We start from the raw sequence: 21,829 nt of genomic DNA, 5'->3' as shown, positions 1-21,829 counted from the left end.
AGATTGAGACCTTCTCGAACTTGGCTCAACTCGTGAAGGACACCTCGAGGGGATAGTTGGTTCATGATGATCGTAAGAAATTAGGGTGCTAACGCAAGGAAAGGGACACCATGCAGGAGGACGCACGGCAACAGTCTAACCTTTCTTTGAATTAGTGCAGTAATTCTCAACGAATTCTCAACAACTCGCTGAGACTCAAGCTTGCACTCACTCAGACTTACCTTGACCTACTCAGACTCGCAGTTTGGTCTGAGGGAGCCGATTCGCGAGTGAGTTTGCCAAATTTACGTATGCGAGTGGGACTGTTGTAACTTTCTTTGTGAGCTGGCGGCTATGTTTCGTGGAGAGAAGAGGCCGTGTACAGCCTTCGTCTGCACAGTGGCAGCCTGTGACCCCAGAAAGCTTCCATTTAACACAGTGCGACTCAAGAAACACCCCAGGAAAGCAGTGTACCTTGCGATGTTATTTCATTTCATCTTATTCCATTTCTATGGGTGAAAAATCAACAGTGGCCTAGTTGGCCCCTAGTTGACCCCTGCTCTGATCCCAGCATTCCCTGTATTAATTATTTAATGGTATCAAACTCATTAATTCAGACGTATTTGGCCTCACACCAGTTATTCCAGACATACAGTGGACTTTATACTGAACCTCAAGGGACCAGGGAAATTGGTTTCGTTTATCAGATATTCCATTTACTGAGAGACAAAGCTGAATACAATTGCATGAATACAAAACCAACCAACCATGAGGATGGTGTTGTGATCGGCCGCTCGCCCCGCGACAACCTCTGGTCACGGCTCGCACGATTATGGGGAATGGGTTGGCAGCCTCGTCAAAACGGTTCTCAACACGGATAAATTATGACCAGCGCAGGAGTACCTCGTTCAGGAGAGGTTTGAGCAATTAGCATGACATGGCCACCACCTGTCAGCCGCACAAATTGGCATGTCCAAGCCGGAGACGCAGTCAGTGCAATGATACAGCCATCACCTGTCAGAATACGATCGGAGTCAGTGTAAGTTCCCCTCCTCTCCCTTTTTGTGCACAGTGATATGCGCGTGTTTCCAACCAAGTTCCCTTTTTTGGGAAAGGGCAACCGACCTCCGGATTGGGGGAAGTGACTGAACAATGATCACGCAAGGCATAAAAGGAGCAACGGACAGCGGTAGTGATCGGCGACTGCAACTTCATCAACTTTTCTGTATTTTTTTGCATTTTCTTGTATATATGTAAATATAAACATGTCTGTCAAACGTTCTGAGCATCGGGCCCAGCCTCATGTTCACTCACTCCTCCACGAGGCCAAGTACGTTCCACGTCTTTGGACCATCAGTGGCACAATGGTGTTCTGTTTAAGAGGCAGTTCCATTTAAGCGATTTCCATAGAGACTCCACTGTATCTCAAAATGCAGCTAGTGCGAAAAGATGCAAATGTACAACGCGAAACAGGCACTAGTGTCCCACCGAAATCAAGCGGCGGAGTCAATATCGCCACATTCATCACCATACTGTACGGGAACAACAGGAACAAACGCTTCGTGCTATTTGTTCTTTTACTCTTTGTGTTTACTGCCGCGCATGACACCGCATTGGCTGCGTGTCTTCAGAACTGCGTAGCCGCCATCCGTCATCGCATCGACAGCAACCACGGTTTTGTCAGCAGCAGTTGCGACAAACAGTACTGTATTTCTTCAAACATAGGTTGACCTCCCCCTTCCCGCTTTTAGAATGTTGTGCAAAATAAGCTATCGGCCTATATCGGCAACACAAGGACGAGCCTAAGCGCTTGTCCTTGTGTTGCCCCTATTCTTCGTCCCTGTTTGTTTGCACACAAAAAGTATAAATATGAATATGTTCCAACTAGGCCGACTCGCAGTTATGCTTCAGGCCTATATTCTTAACCGAAGAATCCTGACCTATATTCTCGGCCTATATTTGTGAAGCCAGCAATAGTATTGAGCTAATGGAGGTCCTTCGCCATGTGCACCATAAAGCCAGCCTGGATAATCTCCAGACTGGCTTTAAGAAATGCTGCACGTTCGATGCACTCAACTTCACTGAGGACAGCATTGTTTGGAGTGTCGAGGTCTCTTGCGAAGCATCCAACGAAGACTTCTCTGGCAGTTCCGATGAGGATGCAGCTTGTGGCATCGACTAGAGAGATTTAGTGGCTGAACTTGCGGTAAATAAGGTGTGTCATGTTCAAAATTTTTTTCGTTTTTTAAGATATGGGTTGACCTATATTTGAATTAATAGTTTTTTATTTCAGGGAGAGTTCAATGTACAGGGTTCGACCTACATTCGAGCAAATACAGCAGTTTAGTTTCAACTCTGTGTATGTTGTTGGCTGTGGCCTAATCGGCGTGGCTTCATCAGGCGTCGGCGACTAAAGTAAACAGCTTGGTGCGGAACGGACGCAGATCTATTCACAACAGCCACGTGACATTAGGCAAGCCGAGAAACCACCTCGCATACAAAAACAAGTGCACAGTATGGCAACAAAGCTGTTTATGGCCACCATCATTGCAACTCACCAATTCGCAGTCTCTCGCTCCCGCACAACCATCTCTTTTTGTAGCTTCGAGCAACTCATCATAGGACTAGCTTTGGATTTACACAGCAGGCGTGAAGGTGCCATGGATGGCTGCATGCATTTGTGCAAATTTGCCATGACCCTCCAGATTTCAGAACCTTCGACCGGGGGCAAATCCTGCCAGAGCTGACAATGAAACGGTGTGGACGACGCCTGCTCATAACTGTCGGCGCCGGCTATGCGTGGAGTGGTGATCAAGTCATGCGATGGTGCGGTCCCTTTATCTGTAGCACAGATTGGCCTTTCTATATAAGCTACCTGCTGTAAATTTGGGATAGCCATTCTGTATTCTGGAGAAAAACCAAAAGGCGAAGATTGCCGCAAAACACAGGTCCGCTATTAAATTAAGAACCTCATTAGTACTCAGCACGGCAGAATGCCCTTAATTCGTTAGTTTCAGAGGAAAAATAGGACTTGATTCAACAGAAGTTCTACCGATAAAAAAAAAAATATTTTTCAGAAGTTCATATACCAGAACTATGCTGTGATCAATGCTGGCATACTAATTTGGTGGTCCCTTTAACAAGAGTAGGCCATACCGCATACAGCAGAACCCAGTTCATACACTTTGGAAAAGCGAGAGAAAAATGCCGTACTAAACGAGAAAATGTAAGGTGCGAAGTAATTAAAAAATATGACAGGCGCAACTGTATTTGACATCTAGTTAATGTGGAGCATTGTGCAAATTGTTGTGCACCATGTACGAGATGCTGACTTTCATGCTAACTTGTGTCGAGCTGGTGGGGCTTCGGCGACCCGAGAGTTTTTGTTGTTTTTCTATTGCGCAGAGTTTAAAGACAGTGACAGGAAATAGAAACAAAATCGAGCTGGTGGGTGATGGCCGGATGGCATGAAAGCGAAATGTGACGTTCAGCCTGCAGCGGGAAATGGCAGCCTGTTCGGATTACCACCTACTAAAAGCATGCAGTACACTAGCAATGGCACTATGCGCCACGTGCTGTAAGACAGATAGGTGAAGGTGCTCATTGCAACAAGTTTGGCGGCAATAGCTGGGAATGCGGCGTGCGACGACCCAGGAGGCAAATGGCTGATACTGGAATAAGAAACTGAGTGCGCACCAGCGGTTTCACGTGAGACGGGCGGGTAAGTATCCTAGGGAAGCTGCCGCACGGGCAGCTAGTCGAACCCGACTATATCGAACACGTTCACATAGAATTATCCCCTATATCGAACAATTTCTTAACACGGTATAGTTACAATAAGTATACATAGCAAAAATTACGCTTACATCGAACAAAAATAGCAGCGACTCCAGATATATCGAACAAGTGGCGCAATGTTGCCCCAGAAGTTAGCTTTCCTTGCAGAGGCAGGGAAACCTGCCGACACATTCCAAAAGTTGTTTAGCCCGGCAGTGTGGCTCCATCCACCCGCTCTCTCTACCGTGTCAGTGCCGCGTTGGGCGAGCCGTTGACACCCCTGCAAGAAATGATCCTGACCTGCCCGCAGCGCTTGCTTAGCCAGCCAATCAGAGGCTCCCCCGTCATGAGAGCCATGCAAGTATGAGTTGTCTCGCTGCTTCTCGTTCATTGTGTTTGCACCTTGTGGGCTTTGTCCTGCAGAGCTGCTGTGATGGCCAGCGCGAAGTGGCAGAATTTGCGTTTTGCCTTGAAGCTCGAAATCATAAAATCGAGTCAAACACGATGTTGCCGCACTGTACAAGGTTCTGAGGAGCACTCTCTGCACGGTCTTGAAGGATAAGGGGGAAAGTAGGGCTAAAGCAGACAAAACGACACGGTGCCCGTGGCACATGACGCGTATGCACGGCCAACATCGAGGCGGCAGTGTACAAGTGGTTCACCCGAAACTGCTTCAGATGTCCCAGCTTCCGCGTGCCCAGTGATGACTCGAAATTCTGATGAGTGCGACAAAGCCATTTCTGGTGTTGCCAAAGTTTGGAGCAAGCCATCAGAATTTCCGGAAGCCATTGACGGATCAATGGTTGATTATCTTGCGAGTGCAGATGATGGTGTTGTGACAATGGGGGAGCCCAAAAATGAAAACTACATTGCCGACATCGTACCGCGCATAAGTGAAAGCGGGCGCAACGAGGAAAGCAACGATGATCCTTCGCACACATCCTCTGAGGTGATTGGTGCACTTGCACTAGTAAGGAGTTTCTGTGCGAATGTGGAAGGCTGCGGCCGTAGCTGCTCCTACCCATTAGACAATGTGTAGAAGTGCGTGCTGTCACAGGCAGCAAAGTTGCCAAAGCAGAAAATACAGGACTATTTCATGTGAAACTAAGCCAGTTGCATCACTAAAGTGCTTTTACAAATGAGATGTGCTTTTATGACGTCGCTATCCTTTAGCAGGCTTATATCGAATTATGCCCTATATATCGAACTGGCAGCCATTTTTTTGAGAGTTCGATATAACTGGGTTCGACTGTATACTGTTATCGATTGCACGCACCCCGTACATTTTCTTGTTTGCATGGGATCTAGTAGCCTTGAAATGATCAGTTTGGCAATGCACTGAATGTTGGTGCTGAAAATTGTGCTTGCTGGAAACACAGGAACTGGCGAAAATAAGTCGCTCTATTAGGTCACTTTCTGGGTTCTTGATTGCAAACATTGGCGTTGGGAAATCGTACAATGAAATCGTACCAATGAGATTCTATTGTATCTTGATTTCTATGTACGTAAGTTACTGATATAGGTTGCTACAATCTTAATATGCAATGCTAGGAGACTCCTGACTATGTGCAGCACCGTGTTTTCCTTTGCCAACACCTGTAAGCACTAAATGTTGTGAAATGTTGTCTAACATGTACAACTGAGTTTGATACTTGACTTTTTCCATGATTCAATCCAATATTCAATATTGAAATCTACTACAGTCATATCTGATATAACGAAGTTGGACTCTTAGCGAAAAACTTAAAAATAACGAACTTAGCGATTTAACTAAGTTTTAAAGTTTCAGCAGTAAAGACAACTTCACAAACTCCCAGCGCATTCCTAGTGGACAGCATCTTGTCAGTAAGCATTTATGGTTAAACCTCGATATGATGAACTTCAATACAGTCGCCGACTGATTTTTCGTACTCCAAAAATTAGGACATGCTCGATTATTTGGTCTGCTTTGCGGCACCGCCATTCTCCCCATAGACCATAATGTATAACAACTGCTGAAAGTTCGGACACCTTGCAACCCCTCGTCCGATTTTTCAGACACTCCTTGGGCCAACTCGATCGGGAGCACCATGCACCAACTCTGACCAGTGCATGGTTCGACTCGCTGAACGCCATTTTTGTTTTAAACGGAGCCTCCTCCTTGCTGCCTCACGAAGTGGTGCTACTGCAAATCCCCGCTCATCATCATCGTTTCTGCCTGGTTCGATAGAGTGGCTCTACAGTAGTTCTGGTCTCAGTTTATTAAGCCATGTCAAGACAATCCAGCAGCTGATTTGTTTCTTTCTTCGTGCACGACGATGTGAGTAGGCCACGTTTTTCATTTGTGCGACTGGTGTCGGCGTGACGGCGTGGTGATGTTTGCTTTGTGTGCTGTGTCGAGGTTGCGGTGATGCAACGCGGCATACGGAAACAGCGCGTCAAGTGTCTAATGGCGCCGACAGTGCCCGCGCAGACTGCGCTGGGGAATGCCGGCAAGCGGGTGCCAGGAGGCTTAGGATTTGTCGCCTTCCGATGAGCTCCCTACTGACGCCAAAAATGTTCTGCCGAGACCTGCGCAACGGCTGCTTTGCGATTTCGGACACAGTCTCATTTGACAGTTTCACAGGTGCCGATACTGCTGTACTGACATGTGCAGAACAATGACTCTGAGTCGGAAGATGACACACCATGTGCTACGCACGTTGCATGTGGAGCGTGTACAAGCAGTGACTGTGCTTTCAGCTGCCTATAGTGACCGTATGACCCTCTCCGAGATTCAGGCTTATCTGATTGCGCGTAAACGGAACAGCATGCAACGGCGCATTCATGATTTTTTCAAGCCTACTGACGAGCCCGAATAAGTGCATGGAAATAAAGGATTTCTTTTTTTTTTCTTAATCTGATTTTTCGGACACCTGTTTATTAAGACATTTCCGCAGTCCCCGTGAGGTTCGAATAAACGATCGGCGACTGTATAATGAAATTCTCGATATAACGAAGTATTTATCTTTTCATAACCTATTCATAGAACACCACGTATTTAGAACCTCAATTTAATGAAGCGTGTTTGTATGCTGTTTCAATATACAGCCGAACCCACTAGTAATGATACTGGTTTTAACAATATATCGGTTACAACACTGAAAAGCTGCTGCACTGTCAACTTTTGTTTGTTTTCTATGAGGAAATAACCCGCTTACTACTATGTCCCCATGCCGCATTATCGGTTGTAACGATGAAGTCTGCCTGCTGGGTGTCTCTGCCAAAAGGTTGTAGAATGCAAAATCCTTGAAAAGAAACAGTGAAATGCGAGCCGCTGCACGACCGCCTGCCACCCCAACTGCAGCCGCATGCGCATCTCTCATGTTGCCCTTCCACTCCTCCGAACACGAACGGACCGCGCCAACTCCGCTGATAACGTTGCCGGCGCTGCTCCCAGTTTGCTTGCTCGGCCCTCAGAGTTGGTTCTTTATTCTATGGCCCTCATTCTGCACAATTCTGCAAATGGATTAAGTCGCTCGTGCTTGTCTTTGTTCATTGTGTCAAAGTCGTTCCTGGCCACACTGTTTCTCAGTCTCGTTTAATTGGCTGCCAAAACGGAAGATGGCTGATCTGCCTGCTGATCATCGGCAATGCACAACGACGCCGGTGAAAAGAAAGCGCACCACCATAGGTTTGGAAACAAGTGCTTCTAACCGATGAGGTGATCGTCACAAACGTGCTTGCGTCGGATAGCAACAGTGACGGCCACGATGGTAGCACCGATGCGGTAGGGCTGCCTCAACCATGTCCGCACGGGAGGTCCTGTGGAAGATTCAGTCTCTCATGGGCTTGTTTTCACGAGGGGCCTTCCGCTTAACTACGTAGAGCATCTCTGTGCCTTGGAGAAGGCTGTTGGCAAGCTTCGTGTAAAGCAAGCAAGGCTGACGGACATAGGGTTTTCTCGTGCAAGTCAGTGGGAAGTACGTGGCGAGATGCTGCTGTGGCAACCTTCCCAGATTCTGTAAAAGGTAGCTTTTGGGGCCACCAAAGTGATGCCACATAGTGGAGCTCGTATGTCACTTGCCGCCCGTGACCCCTGTTTGCAGTGATTGTAGCAGTGTCATTCTTGAATGCAGACAGCTGCGGCTTGCTAACAACATGCGACTGGAGCGCGCAGGAAGCAGAGTTAAACACCTAAACGAGTCACCACAATCAGAAGCCAGATAGAGGAAGGCGGCGGGGAGGGGAACTGGCCTCACTGCCATTATTGTTTTCTCGGAGTAGCTACGCCATCCTTCATTTTGATTTTTTTTTTTGATGCAATCCGGTTATAACAATTATGGGTTATAAAAATGAAATTTTCGTGGCACTTGAATATTGTTATAAGTGGGTTCGACTTGTGGGGACGCGCAACTATGACGCGTCCCCCGATGTTTTTCCCGCATAGTTCCCGTCTCCTGTAATCCGGCTTCGCCGTGGGAATTCGCAGCGGCGGTCGGTCTGCTTGCAGCGCAGTACGAGAGATGGGGCGAGTGTTGCGCTGGTAATGCCAGATATCGTTGACATGGCATGAAACCGTATTATTCGTCGCCAATTCCCAAATTCATCAAAATAGATTGTTTTCACATTCAAATTTGCTTTTTTTTACTTCCCGATAATTCGGACAATTCCGCAGCGCGTCAGAAAAATCGATCAGCGACTGTACTTATTTTTATTTGCATAATAGGTGGAATTTCATTACAATGAAATCTTGATATAACAAAGTAAATTGCAGATATTGCCTACTTTGTTATATCGAAGTTTATGTGTATAAACAAATTGCAGAAAGGTCGGCGCACGCGCCTTTATAACGTTTTTGCAGCTAAAGCTTTTCATGCAGAAGAACGCTTAAAACAACTTTGCATCAGTTGACATCTTCATTTTTTTTCTTTTTTGCTAGATTTACCAGCCATACAGGCTCCAAGCACATGCTTAAAATGGCCGAAAACTTTGTTAAATCGAAACAGCGTCAAAAAATGACTTAGTTAAATTGTGTAACACAGTTTCCAATGGCACTAGATCGGGAAATGAAACTAAATCGTTACATGGCAAATTTTTAAAAATCGAGGTTCGTTATATCAAGGCCCGTTTTTATATGGTATTCGCACACCCCTAGTCTATATTCCTACACAAACTACAGCTTGTTTTTCAAGAATTATTTTTTTTCCAGTCACAGGCTAGCGATGCCAACAATGGCAACCATGCCTTTGGCTGTTGTGCTGGCATCATTTAGGTGCGCAACTGAGGCTTCTGAACGCTACATGTCACTATCATTTACATTTTGATTGGCAGCGACTCGTGGCAATTCGACACACACCTGTCAATTCAGCCTAACCTCAAAATAGTTGTTGGTCCATTACGTCTTCAATGCCTTTCGGTGCCGCTACACCCAAACAGGGCTTTCTGTCATTCTGTTTATCTTTTCATGCCTATTACTTTTGGCATCTGTAAATGCGAGTGCAGCTTTTGCTATGCTACAACTCAACATAACAACTGTAAAATGACTGCGCCATTAAATGAAAACGAGAGAGAGAATGGTGGCCTCACTTGTCCCCAGTCTCGATGGTGCATCCACGGCCCTTGCCGACCAGTTTTGGCGTGGGTTCCTCCTTGGTCACAGTCTTGGATGCCTTCTTTTTGCTTGTACGTCTGTTTAGCTGTTAAAAAAAAAAGAAGTGTGGAGAGGGAAGGGGAAAGAGAGAGAGAGAAGCATAGGAAAATCAGTTCTGCTGTGAACAGCCCTGCAAACTCGCCCCTGTCTGCAAAGTACAGAACTTCTACCTGCTTCACCATACTTCGCACAGTAAGAAACCTGTGAGGGACGGGGTCAACTGAAAAGGGGCAAGGAATGGAACAGATGGTAGGAGTTGACAATATCTGCATTTGCCTAAAGTGTGAAAAGCTTTTGCCATACTGGCATCATGTTAGTGGCACACAAATGTATTAATAAATACAGTCAACACTCGTTACAATGCACTATTTTATTAATGCAATGAAGTTCGCTTTTAACAGACCACACTATAACGGACTATTGGCTACAGAGGACAAAATTAGCGTCAATTTTTGTCGAAATCAGACGTATGAAACGGACTTTATCCGTGTCGATACGGGCTGTCAACTGAGTTGCGAGGGTCAGCCGATGATCGCAGCTCAATATCTTGAATGCAAGAGAGGGAGGTAAGTGGGTTGGAAGCGCGCCGTCTTGTGTGCGCGAGGCACGGACATGGCTGCTGTTAACGGTGTGGCCGTGGGCGCCGTAGCTGGACAACAATCTGCAATGTGGACAAGTGCGCACTCACGCAGGCACCGTATCTTGAACGCTACCTGTGATGTGGACAAAGGGCACGCCAGCGCAGGCGCCGTATCTCAAAAACGACCTGCGACGTGGACAAAGTGCGCCAATGCTGGTAGCTTCGTATGTGCTCTGCTTTCGACATTTAGTTCGTGTTAAAGCGAGAGACAGCATGAAGGTCAATTCACTTGCTGCTGCTGCCACGCTTATCTTGCTTAACTTGCTATCGCAATCGATGTTTCGCCTTTCGGGTGAAACTGCGACTTTTTTGTTTGTTCTTTTACTTTGGCCATTCATCACTAGCTGTTTGCAACAAAGTTCTTATACATTGCGACAAAAGTTTCGGCAGTGAGGAGCCTCGGATATTACGGACTTTGGATAAAACGGACGTTTCATGTCAGATTGTCAGGGCCCGTTGTAACGAGCATTGACTGCATTAGAATTTTTTTTTCTCATAGCCTTAATTCATAAGTTCATACTTTGAAGTTGACTCATCGCCACAATTGTTATATCATTGTATGTGGTATTGTTATAAATGGACTGCATTGTGCTTGCAATAAGTGTTTTGCCAATCAAGCCTAACGTGTTGACCATGCTTGCCAGAGAACTGCGCCACTGGAAATTTCGGTCACGAAAATTGCATGCCGAGCTGCTTCTGAAAACGAAGTCATTCACAACAGCACCTTATTGAATGCCTACTCTCTCACCTGGTTGAAAGGTGCTCCTGGCCGTCGGTTGAGCCCCATGGGACGTCGAGGCATCATGCCACGGCCCATTCCGTACCTGAATGTGCAATACGTACCGATGAAAACAGCAGAAAAACACGAAGTGCAAAAGGCAAGCACAGTCTACGCCTTTCACAACAGATTTGCATGCAACATGCCTTCAAATATAAAAGACAATTCTTGCTTGGTTTGGCCTACCCACACAGTCAAAACTCGAAGTAACACTTGCGGCAAAAAAGAAAACTTTCACACCGCTGGCACCTATCCTATCCTACCCATGCGCAGTATTTTCCAATCAAACCTCTGTTCTAGCTTCTGGTTCTAGAACAGAATGTACTTTTCGTAAAACTTTCCACAACATTTGTAAAATTGCAGAATGGGCCCAAATTTGTAAGTATTATGAAAAATCAGAGAGTTGGTCGGCTGTACACTGAGGCAACGAAAAAGAACACGGCTCACCGTCCTCCAACTGACGTGACCTGTGGTGGTAGGGGTGGCCCCCGGGCCCCACCCCGGTGAGGTCCGGCAGAGGCGCCCCTTGGCCCCTGTCCGTAGTTGGCCCCCCACGAGCCGACCACCACGCCGGCTATCTCCAACTGGCCCCCGCGGGCGAGAAGGGCCCCACGGCGAGGTGGGCCCGGAGGAGGCATCCCTCGGCCAGCTGCGGGCCCCCTAGGGGGTGGGCCCATGCCCATAGGTCCGCCCACCCGCGGGCCCCCGTGCGGCGGGTAGCCCGGCATGAAGCGCGGCATGCCCCCCATCGTGGGCAGGGGCGCACGCGCGAACTCCACCTGCGCAAAAGTAAACAAGCACATCATAAAAATGGAAATGCCTGTTTGTTACGCAGAATAACTCGCTTGTGTATGAAACAGCTTAGCCAAAGTTGGATTGATGGTCTGGATTACTGAGCATTCGTTGTGCTGGAAGCTGAATGCTTTGAAGTTAATGCCTCCAACCAAAAAGTAGGACTTATTGAACGTGACAGCTTGGTTCCTTCCTTACGGCTTAAAGGAGCGATGGCGGAAAGAATCCAGCACTCCTCTCTCCCATCCGCTGCACCCATTCTGTAACTCTAATGGTCCACTGTTTGTCTACCCTACGCATTAAATGGCCTGCCCAGCTCCATTTTTTCCTCTTAATGCCAACTAGAACATAGACTATCTCTGTTTGCTCTCTTATCTACACCACTCTCTTCCTGCCTCTTAACTAAAACTGTTTAGTTTCATCGCACTTTGTGCAGTCCTTAGTTCTTTCTTGAGCTTCTTTGTTAACCTCCAAGTTTCTGCCCATATGTTAGCACCGGCAGAATGTAATGATTATGCTTTTCAAGCATAGCGGTAAGCTCCCAGTAAGGATTTGGTAAAGCCTACCATATACAACCCATTTTTATTCTGTGAATTTGTTTTCTTATGACCAGGGTCCCCTGTGAGTAATTCACGTATATAATCATACTTCTGCATAGATTCTAAGGGCTGACTGCCAATCGCAAATTCTTGTTCTCTTGCCAGGCTACGGAATGTTACCTTTGTTATCTGTATATTGATCTCCTCATACTTTGTCGGCTAAGATCCTCAGTCACTTGCTGCAAGTTTCACCTTAGCATACTGTATCAACTTGCCGATGCTAAAGCGAGAGAGAGAGAGAGAGAGAGAGAGAGAGAGAGAGAGAGAGAGAGAGAGAGAAGACACGAACCTGGAGTCCCTCGAGGATGGCGGCACGCATGCGCTCCACCTTGGCTACTTGGTCGATCTGTCCGCCGCAAACCTCGACGAGACTCTTGGCCTGGGCGGCCCTCAGCAGCTTCTGATGGAACAGCTTGCCATCAAAGTACAGCCACGGGCAGCACATCAGCCAGGGCACCGGCGCACCGCACGCATCGTTGGCAAACAGTGCATGCTCCACACCCTGCGTCACAGCAGCAACGTGAGGACCGTCGGGGACAAGACTGAGCAGAACTGTAGACTGATCAATCGAACGTTCAATCTGCAGGACCAGGTCCACGGTTAATTAACCGCAGGCAGGATCTTCCATATCAACACAATAATGGAGTAATATGGCTGACAGGTGTTTTCTTAGCAAAATTGCTCCGAGTACACTACGCTGCAGAAATTATCAGCGTCAATGTTTAGCATGTCTGCAACCAGTAATGCATTTCTCGGATGTGCCAAGTACGCTGTCGTGCACGGTGCCAGTAACGCTGCTGCCTGTAGATGCCGACGCGTCTGGTGTCGAGTCAGGCGAAAGTGATCAAACGAAAATATTACTGGTGGAATTTTGGAAAGGCTCCATGAGGTCTATCCGCAGCCAGTAAACTTCAATCTTAATGCCATAGTGTTAAGGGCCCCATGCCACAGAAAATCCAATGTTAGCGTTGGCGGAGTTGTCCGTGAGGAAAAATTGCTGTCTACATTTGGGTATGTGTATACGCCACGCCTTGCTATATGACATGCGGTATATGCAGGTTATATTGCGACACCATTCTATCACTAATGTTGCTCATACCTTGTCTTATATTCTTGACAAAGTTATTCCTTGGAATTTTGAGAATGACAGCCTACGAACAGATGTCACGAAACAAAACACAGACAGTGCCTGCCTTTTACGTTAAATCTTCTCAGACAGAAGTATTAAAAGTATGAAACAATAACGAAAACCTGAAAATTATGTAATTTTTCTGGCGTGGCTGTGCACTACCTCCGAGATAAGCCCACGCAAGAGGCCGTGTTTCTACCAGAAAGCTCGCCTTCATTCATAGGGTTTGCTCCCAGCGTTTCCCGGCAAACATTACGGTTACATAACCTGCAGATGCGGGGAAGCGTGAGAAGCATTCATGGATCTTCGAATGCTGTCGTGTTCCACTCGATACGAAACTTAAGTGCCCTCCAAGTTTTATGTGATTTCGCTTATCTCGAAACTTACTCTGGTTTTTATAGCTTCAAGTTAATGGGGTTTTACTGTTATCTAGATATCAGAGTTCGAGTTAATGAGGTTTAGTGTACGCTGGACTTGACATAGTTGATCACATATTGGACGTTGCTGTAAAGTAGTTCTCGCACCGAGTCCACACTCCATAACCCACTGAAGAACTGAGGGTTATTAATCTGTTCAACAGCTAGACGCTTTTCATGAATCTGAAGATGCAAGAAACGTGGTGAAACGAAAATTCCAATGGTCAGCGTTAATTTGTGCATGAAGGAGATACCGTATTTACTCGCAGAATGCTCACAACCACTAACACTGGCCATCACAACTTGGGATTGTTTTTGAACTATGTGGGAAAAATGTTCCCTGGATAATTATCATGCCCCCCAACTTTGTTTGCCTCAATTTTCCGGGGACAAAGTGCAAGGCATTATGCGAATAAATGCGGTATTTTACTCTTTCCCAAGTCCCCCCATCCCAGCAGCACGGTTCCCTTGTCCCTTTCCCATGCCCACACACACCTGCAGGAAGAGAGAGGCGAGCTGTGTGCCCCGCACGGCCACCAGGGGTAGCTGCATGCCCTGGGTGCTCTGGGCATCCATGAGCTGTGGAGAGACTGCCTGCGCCAGGAACGCGTCCAGCTCCTGGCGCCGCAGCACGGGTGCACCACCGGGTCCACCCTGCATCGGAAGAAGGGAGGGGAAGCCCCAGTTGAGCAGGGAGGACACTCCAATGCCTGGCGAAACGTAGATGCACCAGGGCAACAACAGGCCAGGCTAGTTGGTGTTGGTTGAGTCTGTGTGCAGTACAAGCTCCGGTACAGGGCACAAGGTGCAAGCACCACTGCACTTCAAAATGAGCTTCCAGGAGACACCAGTATTAAAAAAGCAGTTCAGGTCGCCTTAATTAGCAAAAGCAATTGGATGGCACATCTATACACATTCCTCTTTGATGTGGGCAGCAGTGCATTTGTCACTGCAATCCTAGGCCATTCCTCGCTTATGGTAAAATTTCGCGCTGCAAGACACGAAGAAACGATCTTCTCTCATTCTGTCCATCAACCAGCAGTTCTGTACACGTATGGACTTGCTCGATAGCAGGCACCTGTAATCAAAATAGACACCCGTATTGTTCTTCATCTAAAAGAAAGCATTCTTTCTGGTTTTCAAAATTTTCCTCCGGGTGAGAGAGACAGAAGGGTTTTTCTGTTGTCTCCAAAAAGTCCCTAGAGCCGCGCCTTGCCAGTGGCTTTGAAGCTCGGAAAGCACAGCATGTTGCATAACGCTGGTTCCCGAAAGTCAGCTTCGCCTCGATACAGCAGTGTCATGTGGTTCAACACACCTAAAGTGGGAAGGGGCAACTGTCACAGGTCAAAGCATGTAGTTAACCCTCGATATAACAAACTTTGTTATATTGAAATTCTTACTACAACATTTTTAACTTTTCATAACCTCTTGTCGATAGAACACAATGTATTTAGCACCTAAATATAACGAAGTGTGTTTTTATGCGATTTAATGTAATGAAATGCTTCTGCAGCAACAGAATGCCTAAACAATAAACAGAAACTTCCGTGGACGCAGATGGTCAAATGATTAATTACAAGTGGATGCTTACAAATGCACCTCTCAAATCGGGCGTGGCACGACAAGTGTGGCTGCCCAAGTGAAGCGGCATCATGTTTTGTATAAACAAGTGCAGTAAGATCCTATCGTGCCCCACACACGCACTGTGCTTTAGGTGTGAGTGAAAATGTCTGAGGGTGAGAAAGAAAGAGGGTGACTTCACGCACGAGTGCTGCCTCCCAGTGCGAGCAAAGGGAAAGAGGGAGCACACTCACGGTAACGCGATCAAGCACGCACGAGGGGCGGTGGGAGAAATAAGTTAACACGCGTCGCAATTTCTGGTGCGCGCCTCGGCCCTGGCTGTACATGGCTGTAAACGCAGCCGAGCGCATACGCAGCCGCGCACCCTGCTTTAGAGTTAATCTGCCATGTGTGCAAAGAGTGGTTGTGCTGAGACAGCGTAGCATCATGTAAGCTGTCTTCCCGTGCGTTTAGTATGAAGGTTGCGTAATCATGAGTTTCGGTGACACGTTGGTGCGAGAGGCAGATGGAGCATTTGGTCCACACTACTGGTGCTTTCCTTGATAGCATCGTCTTAGTGTGGACGCCGCTATCAGACGTGAGGGTGCAGTGCACGCGAAAGCATGGCTGGCTTCGCTTAATTCATACCGCCTACGTGAAGATATCGTCGACGTGGCATGAGCCTGTATCATTCGTCGCCGACTCCAAAGTTCATTCGAATGTGCTTTTCTACTGCTCCATAATTCGAAAAATTCTGCGGCCCCTTTCCGTGCAAGAAAAGTCGACTGGCGATTGTACTTATTAGCATAGAAGGTCGAGTTTCAACACAACGAAGCAAATTGCCGATTTTACCTACTTCATCATATCAAGGGTTAACTGTATATTCCTTAATCATTGACATGTGCAACCGCCGTCTCCTGTCACATTACGAGCACCGATGTGTGTAATAAATGTACTGGCAGGCCTTCGGAGCCTTTTCGGACATGCCTGTGGCAATTTGACCCCTGGGGGCAGTAAAAGGCATGCATTAATTTTTCTGGACAACCCAATTTTTCAGACGTTGACTGTCTGTCTAGCACCTTACAATGATATAGAGTAAAACAAATGAGTAATTTGGTCTACTTGAAAGATGCATAAGCATGATGCTACATGTTTGGCACCGCAAGTCACCGACAGGTCAGTCAAGCTGCGGGGCCAGAATGCATCCACGTAACTAGAATGCACACTTTTGCACGTTCGATAAATAATATTGTGTCAAACCGTAATTGCAAGTAGCTCTTGCCAAAGATTGAACGCCACCCCTGCCACCAGGCTGCACATCTTAAGCTGCAAGCGAGCAGATATTTGCTTCGCTGTAGCCGATATTTCATGGGATGTTGGATTCTAACTTTTGTTACTGCTGTAGCAGAGCCACTGCTATGAAGAACAGCAGCGTTTAAAAATTGCATTACCAAAGTACAAACACACTAGTACAGACGTCCGCTTTTCTGTCAAGAGCACATGCGATGTGAGCTATGAAGTGCAAGAAGCGATAGCATTTGCACTTCTGCTCTGTTCGAAAGTGCCTGCAGCAGCGGGTGGGTGGGGTTACCTGGGACATGAGGAATCGGAGCACGGCACAGGGGATGAGCAGGTGCTGGGGCACGTAGGCCGTGTTGAGCATGAGGGGCACGTCGCTGCGCAGGCAGCTGAGGAAAGCGCGCAGCCGGCACTTCTTGTCGTCCAGCGACGGGCCCAGCCAGAGGCGTTGCACGGTGGGCACGGGCCAGCCCAGCTGCACCCCTTCCACCAGCTCGTAGGGGCGCCGGCTGGAACCCTTGCCACCGCCTGAGCGGCCCAGCCACTCCACGACCACCACGGGGGCCGGGCCCTTGGACTCTGTCAGAGTGGGCAGGGCAGGAAACAAGGGTGTGCTATTTGGAGCTCCAGACGTGACCACAGATGTGGCCAGACCTCGTCTTAGTGAAAACGAATGTGCCGAATTGACTCACGTGATGAACCCACTTCCCACTTATGTCTTGTAGAATCAACTTTTTTTTACCTTGGTTAAAGAAAAAAAAAAGAACCATAGCCAACCTTCAGGGCCGGTTTCCTGAATGTTTGCCTTAACCCGACACGATTTGGCGAGTGCCGTTGACTGACACAGCATAGTTGGATCGTACTGTGACAAACAGCTTTTGAAGCAACCGATGCTAAACACCGGCAACACGAACGAGGGTGACGTGGGGCGGCAGGGACGCAACTTGTCGACCGAGCCCTTTCACTTTTGATGATGATGATCCACGCAGCTTCATCACAAACGTTCTAGCTCACAGCGCCATGCAAGTGTGGTGGCGACAAAACGAAGGAAGGCAATGCACTAGGCCAGCCGTTCCCTATTTCACCACGACCTTCACCACGATGTGCAGCAGATGTTGCATGTCGAGCGATTGGCTGTTACGCCAGTTACACGGCTGCTTTCAAACTCAGTCATAAAGCATGCCTTGGAGCATGCTATATGACATAACATAACGAATATTGGCCATGCTAAACCATTCATCAATTTTCACGCTGTTTGCCACAACGAGGTCTAACTGCATAGATGACATTACAGGGCTTTCGTTACTGTATATGCTCCCAAAGGATAGCGTAGCCGCATGGGGTGGTTATGAGAAAACAGGGCAAACATGGTCTTGAAATGCTAAGGAAGCCTCATCTCCTCCGTGCTGCCACAAATCATTCAAACAACACTAGATCTTTACCTTCGGAGAAGGCGTTCTCCTTGTTTGTCTTGGAGGCCTCACTGCCTGCAGATGCAGCAGCCGCCTCCCTCTTCTGCCTGGCAACAAACGCATGGTGGTGCATGTTGAACAGCACGGCGTAAACCATCTGCCGGATGGGTCGGAACAGAGTCACTCCCCAGGGAATGTCACGTGGAGCCTCGTCTTCAATGGCCACGGGAATCTTGATGGCGCCCTGTCATGGAGGAAACCACAGGCAAGTCAGATTGGTGTTTCAACTGGCAAATGACCACCTCAAAGGTTGGTCAGTTCATTCGCAGCGGAAAGTACTGTTGCCTCACAGCAGGGTTTACCTTAACGTACGACTTTAGTCAATAACTCCAACATTTGTGCAAGTTACACCCTCACTTTTTGCGAGTTTTGAAGACAAAATTGGTAGAAAAGTCGCACCTGTATATAAGATGTACCCATTTTAACTCAGTTGGTGTAACAGAACAATGCGTGCATGTGCACCGATATTCTAGACGTTGAAGTATCACACTAGACGTCGTAGTTAAACCTGTTTCTAACAAACTCAATTGTTCCATGAAAAGTGGTTGTTGTACAAGTACCGTATTTACTCGATTCTAATGCATCCTCGAATGCAGCGCGTGCTTATATTCTGTGAAGAGAGAGAGAGTGGGGGGGAGGAAGAAAAAGGGAAGCCCTTTACAGTACCGTGCACCTCATGCATTCATAGAGAAATACAACTTTGCCTCATTCGAAAAAAAAAAAAAAAAAATTTACTCCCAATGCAACGCAGTTGCAACAAATAAAGAAGTTGTAGTTTGCCTGAAAGGCGAAGCATCAATTGCAATAGCAGATTAGTAGACAGCTATACGAAGTAAGGATAGCAGTTTTATTATGCCATGTAAACTTGTAAACATTCGCTTGCTAACCAAATTAACAAGCATGGTGTCACGTGCAAACAAGCAAACATGAATCACTCGACCGCGGAAACTCGCAATCAAGATGCTGGAGTGAGGAAGTGCGGTAGCAGGAGCGAGCAAAATGACCTTCGTGCTACCTCTCACTTCAACGTGAACTCGGCGATGAACACAGCACGGTGCACCTAGATGCATAGACTCTGTCCCCATAGCAGATTGCTTTCAAGATAGGATCCGTACGGCCTCACTGTATGCAGCACCTGCTGGAGTAGAGTGCCTCTCCTTTTGTTTGCGCAGGCCCACCCAAGAGTTTTGGGAACTCCAAACCCCCGTGATGCAGCCAGATTTCCGTCCGTCTCTGCACACGCGACCACTTTCCTTTTAATTCCGGGGTCATGACGAACGTAGCGTCTTCGCAATCGCCACTTTCTGTGCTGACAGAGCAAACGCAGAAATTCTCGAATTTTGCAAAAGCGCTTGAATATCTCGTCTTTCTTTATTCTCACGGATTTCGCACTTGCTACCTTTCAGCACGGAAACCCAGCAGCCAGACTTCATCATTAAAACCGATAATGTGGCATCGGGGCATTGTAGTAAGCAGGTTATTTCACCATGGAAAAACATTCAAGGGGTCATTCATAATTCATCCATAATTCATTTATTAATAAGGGTCATGAAAACTTATTTTTTTTATATTTTTGATCATATGTTGCTTAAATTTTGTGTGCAGATATATTGTAGAATGCTGCTTTCAAATATGTATTTAGATTTCAAATATTTCACTTGGAAGAAAAGATATGACAGAATACAGTAGTCCTAACTGAGTCATCTTTTATGGGCCTTTGTAGTAATTTCTCATTAAAATAAAGTGTTTTTAAGAATATGCAGACATTTCCAAAGGCCCACTGCACGTCTAAAGCTAAGCAAATACCAATAAAGTCATTGTGATTATCCCAAATAAATATCAAAGTTGGGAAGAAAAAACATTGTGGCCATAATTAGCCTACATTTGATCTACTTAATAATCTACCAAATTTAAGAAAAAACAGAAAGCTTTAGGATGTAGCTGTTACATAACAAAAAAAAATGATGCCTAGTTCCCGGAAATCAGTTGATGCAAACATCAAAACTTCAGTAAGGCAAAAGCACTTGATGAAAAAAAGAAAGTTGAGAAAATTGCATTTCAAGTTTTACTGTCGCCATCTCCTTCGTCTATTGAATATATGGAAAGCCTGAGTGTTGCTGAGCTGAAGAATACCAAAGTTACTTAAATCTATTCATGAAAACTTTATCAGAACTTTTATAGGGCAAAAGCACTTGAAAAAAAAAAACACATCCAGAAAGTCACTTTCAAGTTTTCATTTTCAAGCGTTGCCCTTTAAACAGAACTGCTGCTTAAACGGAACACCAGCCTCATGACAGATTGGTTTTGTATTCATGCAATGCGCTTAAAACATGAAAGTTTTAGGACACATCTAATCATGTGTGCTGCTTATAAATATGCAATTAAGTTTTTTCTAAGGTCAATAAAAGAATGGTTACAATTCTTCTTGTGTTAAAAATTTGGCATGTTACTTGCAAGAAATGTACTTCAACAGGATAGCTAAAAGTAAGCAGATATGTTCCTGAATGTTCAAATACTGCAAGTTAGCACTCGGATGTTTGTATATTTATTTAAGCCAAAGTTATGAAATTCTAAAGTTGCATGCAGCTTTACAAATGTCAATTCTCGTTGGTGATTTCTACAGGATTTCAAAATATTTCAGTGTCCTAAGGCCCTCTGTCATAGTTTTTGTGCACTCTCTGACTTGCCTGTACTCAGGGAAAAAAAAAAGAAAGTGACGATAACTGAATGAGTAGACGGGACACAGTGCTGATCCCAAAATTTGAGACTTTAAAAAAAAGCTATACTTGAGAAAAACAAAAATAGAAAGAAAAAAAACTGGGAAAATATAAATTTCAAGCTTCAAAACTGGAAAATAATAATTACAATATAATTAAAAACGCAAAATGATGTAGACATTAGGCGCACGTATAGGCTCCTAACAGAATCTGGAATTCACCAGCACGAACCCGCGTATGTGCGAGAGGCGCAGGAATATGCATTGGCACATCGTCTGCGGTCTCCAAAGAAAACCTACACGCAGGGATAGAGGGCAATGGTTAGATTCGCTGCTGTGTTATTGCTAATGCGGTATGAGATTGCGTGACGCAGTAACTTATCTTCGGTACGATCTTGTTGGCTCGTCTGAACCTGGGGATAACCGACTGCTCTTTTTTGCTGTAGAAAGCAGAGACGGCTTGTGCTTCGTTCTTCGTGGACGCGTGTTTGGTTTAAAACTTGAATCGTTTTGATACAGTGTAGTTTAGGTATTACAGATACCAAAACAAGTAGTTCCAAAAAATCTATTTTTTTAACGATTTCCGGTTTTAGGACCTGCATCCTCCCTTAAAAGTTGACGGTGCAGCAGCTTCTCATTGTTATAACCGATATATTGTTAAAGCCTGTATTGTTGCGAGTCGGTTCAACTGTACACGAGAACTGTCTGTTGTGACATGCGAGGTCATGGTCCAGCCCAATGAAGATTTCGACAAGCAACATCCTTACCTGTGACAGCAGCTGGTAAATCCAGGGAGACATGAGGCCTTTTTGGTGCCGCTCGCTCGCTGTCCGCATCACCTCTGGGGGCACCTTGGGCAGCTTGGGTGCCTCGGGCATAATGAACGTGCCGCCAACACGGCCCTCGGCAGCCGCACTGCTGCCACTGGCACTTGCCTGCTCGCTGCCGGTGCTGCCGGCCCCGGCACTGCCCTTCTGGCCCTGAACCAGAACACGCGCAAGGAAAGTGGGATGAAGCCTACAACATACCACTAACAAGGAGGGGGGGTGCAGACAGAAGGC

General features: G+C 46.5%; 1 protein-coding gene across 1 annotated transcript in view; it reads right to left on the bottom strand.

Moving 5' to 3' along the window:
• The window catches only part of LOC142557095 (constitutive coactivator of PPAR-gamma-like protein 1 homolog), a 51,076-nt gene that overhangs the window by 7,448 nt on the left and 21,799 nt on the right, over positions 1-21,829 (bottom strand). The window contains exons 7-14 of the mRNA XM_075668698.1: positions 21,536-21,748; positions 18,023-18,236; positions 16,873-17,159; positions 14,217-14,375; positions 12,466-12,678; positions 11,233-11,564; positions 10,756-10,831; positions 9,304-9,413 (exon numbers count right to left, since the gene is read on the bottom strand). Coding sequence (XP_075524813.1) covers positions 9,304-9,413; positions 10,756-10,831; positions 11,233-11,564; positions 12,466-12,678; positions 14,217-14,375; positions 16,873-17,159; positions 18,023-18,236; positions 21,536-21,748 — 1,604 coding nt within the window. The remainder of the gene's footprint in view (positions 1-9,303; positions 9,414-10,755; positions 10,832-11,232; positions 11,565-12,465; positions 12,679-14,216; positions 14,376-16,872; positions 17,160-18,022; positions 18,237-21,535; positions 21,749-21,829) is intronic.

Source organism: Dermacentor variabilis, chromosome 9 (assembly GCF_050947875.1).
Source record: "Dermacentor variabilis isolate Ectoservices chromosome 9, ASM5094787v1, whole genome shotgun sequence".
NCBI classification, from domain to species: Eukaryota; Metazoa; Arthropoda; class Arachnida; order Ixodida; family Ixodidae; genus Dermacentor; species Dermacentor variabilis.
Note: the sequence above shows the minus strand (reverse complement) of the source record. Positions and strands in the feature narration are given on the sequence as shown.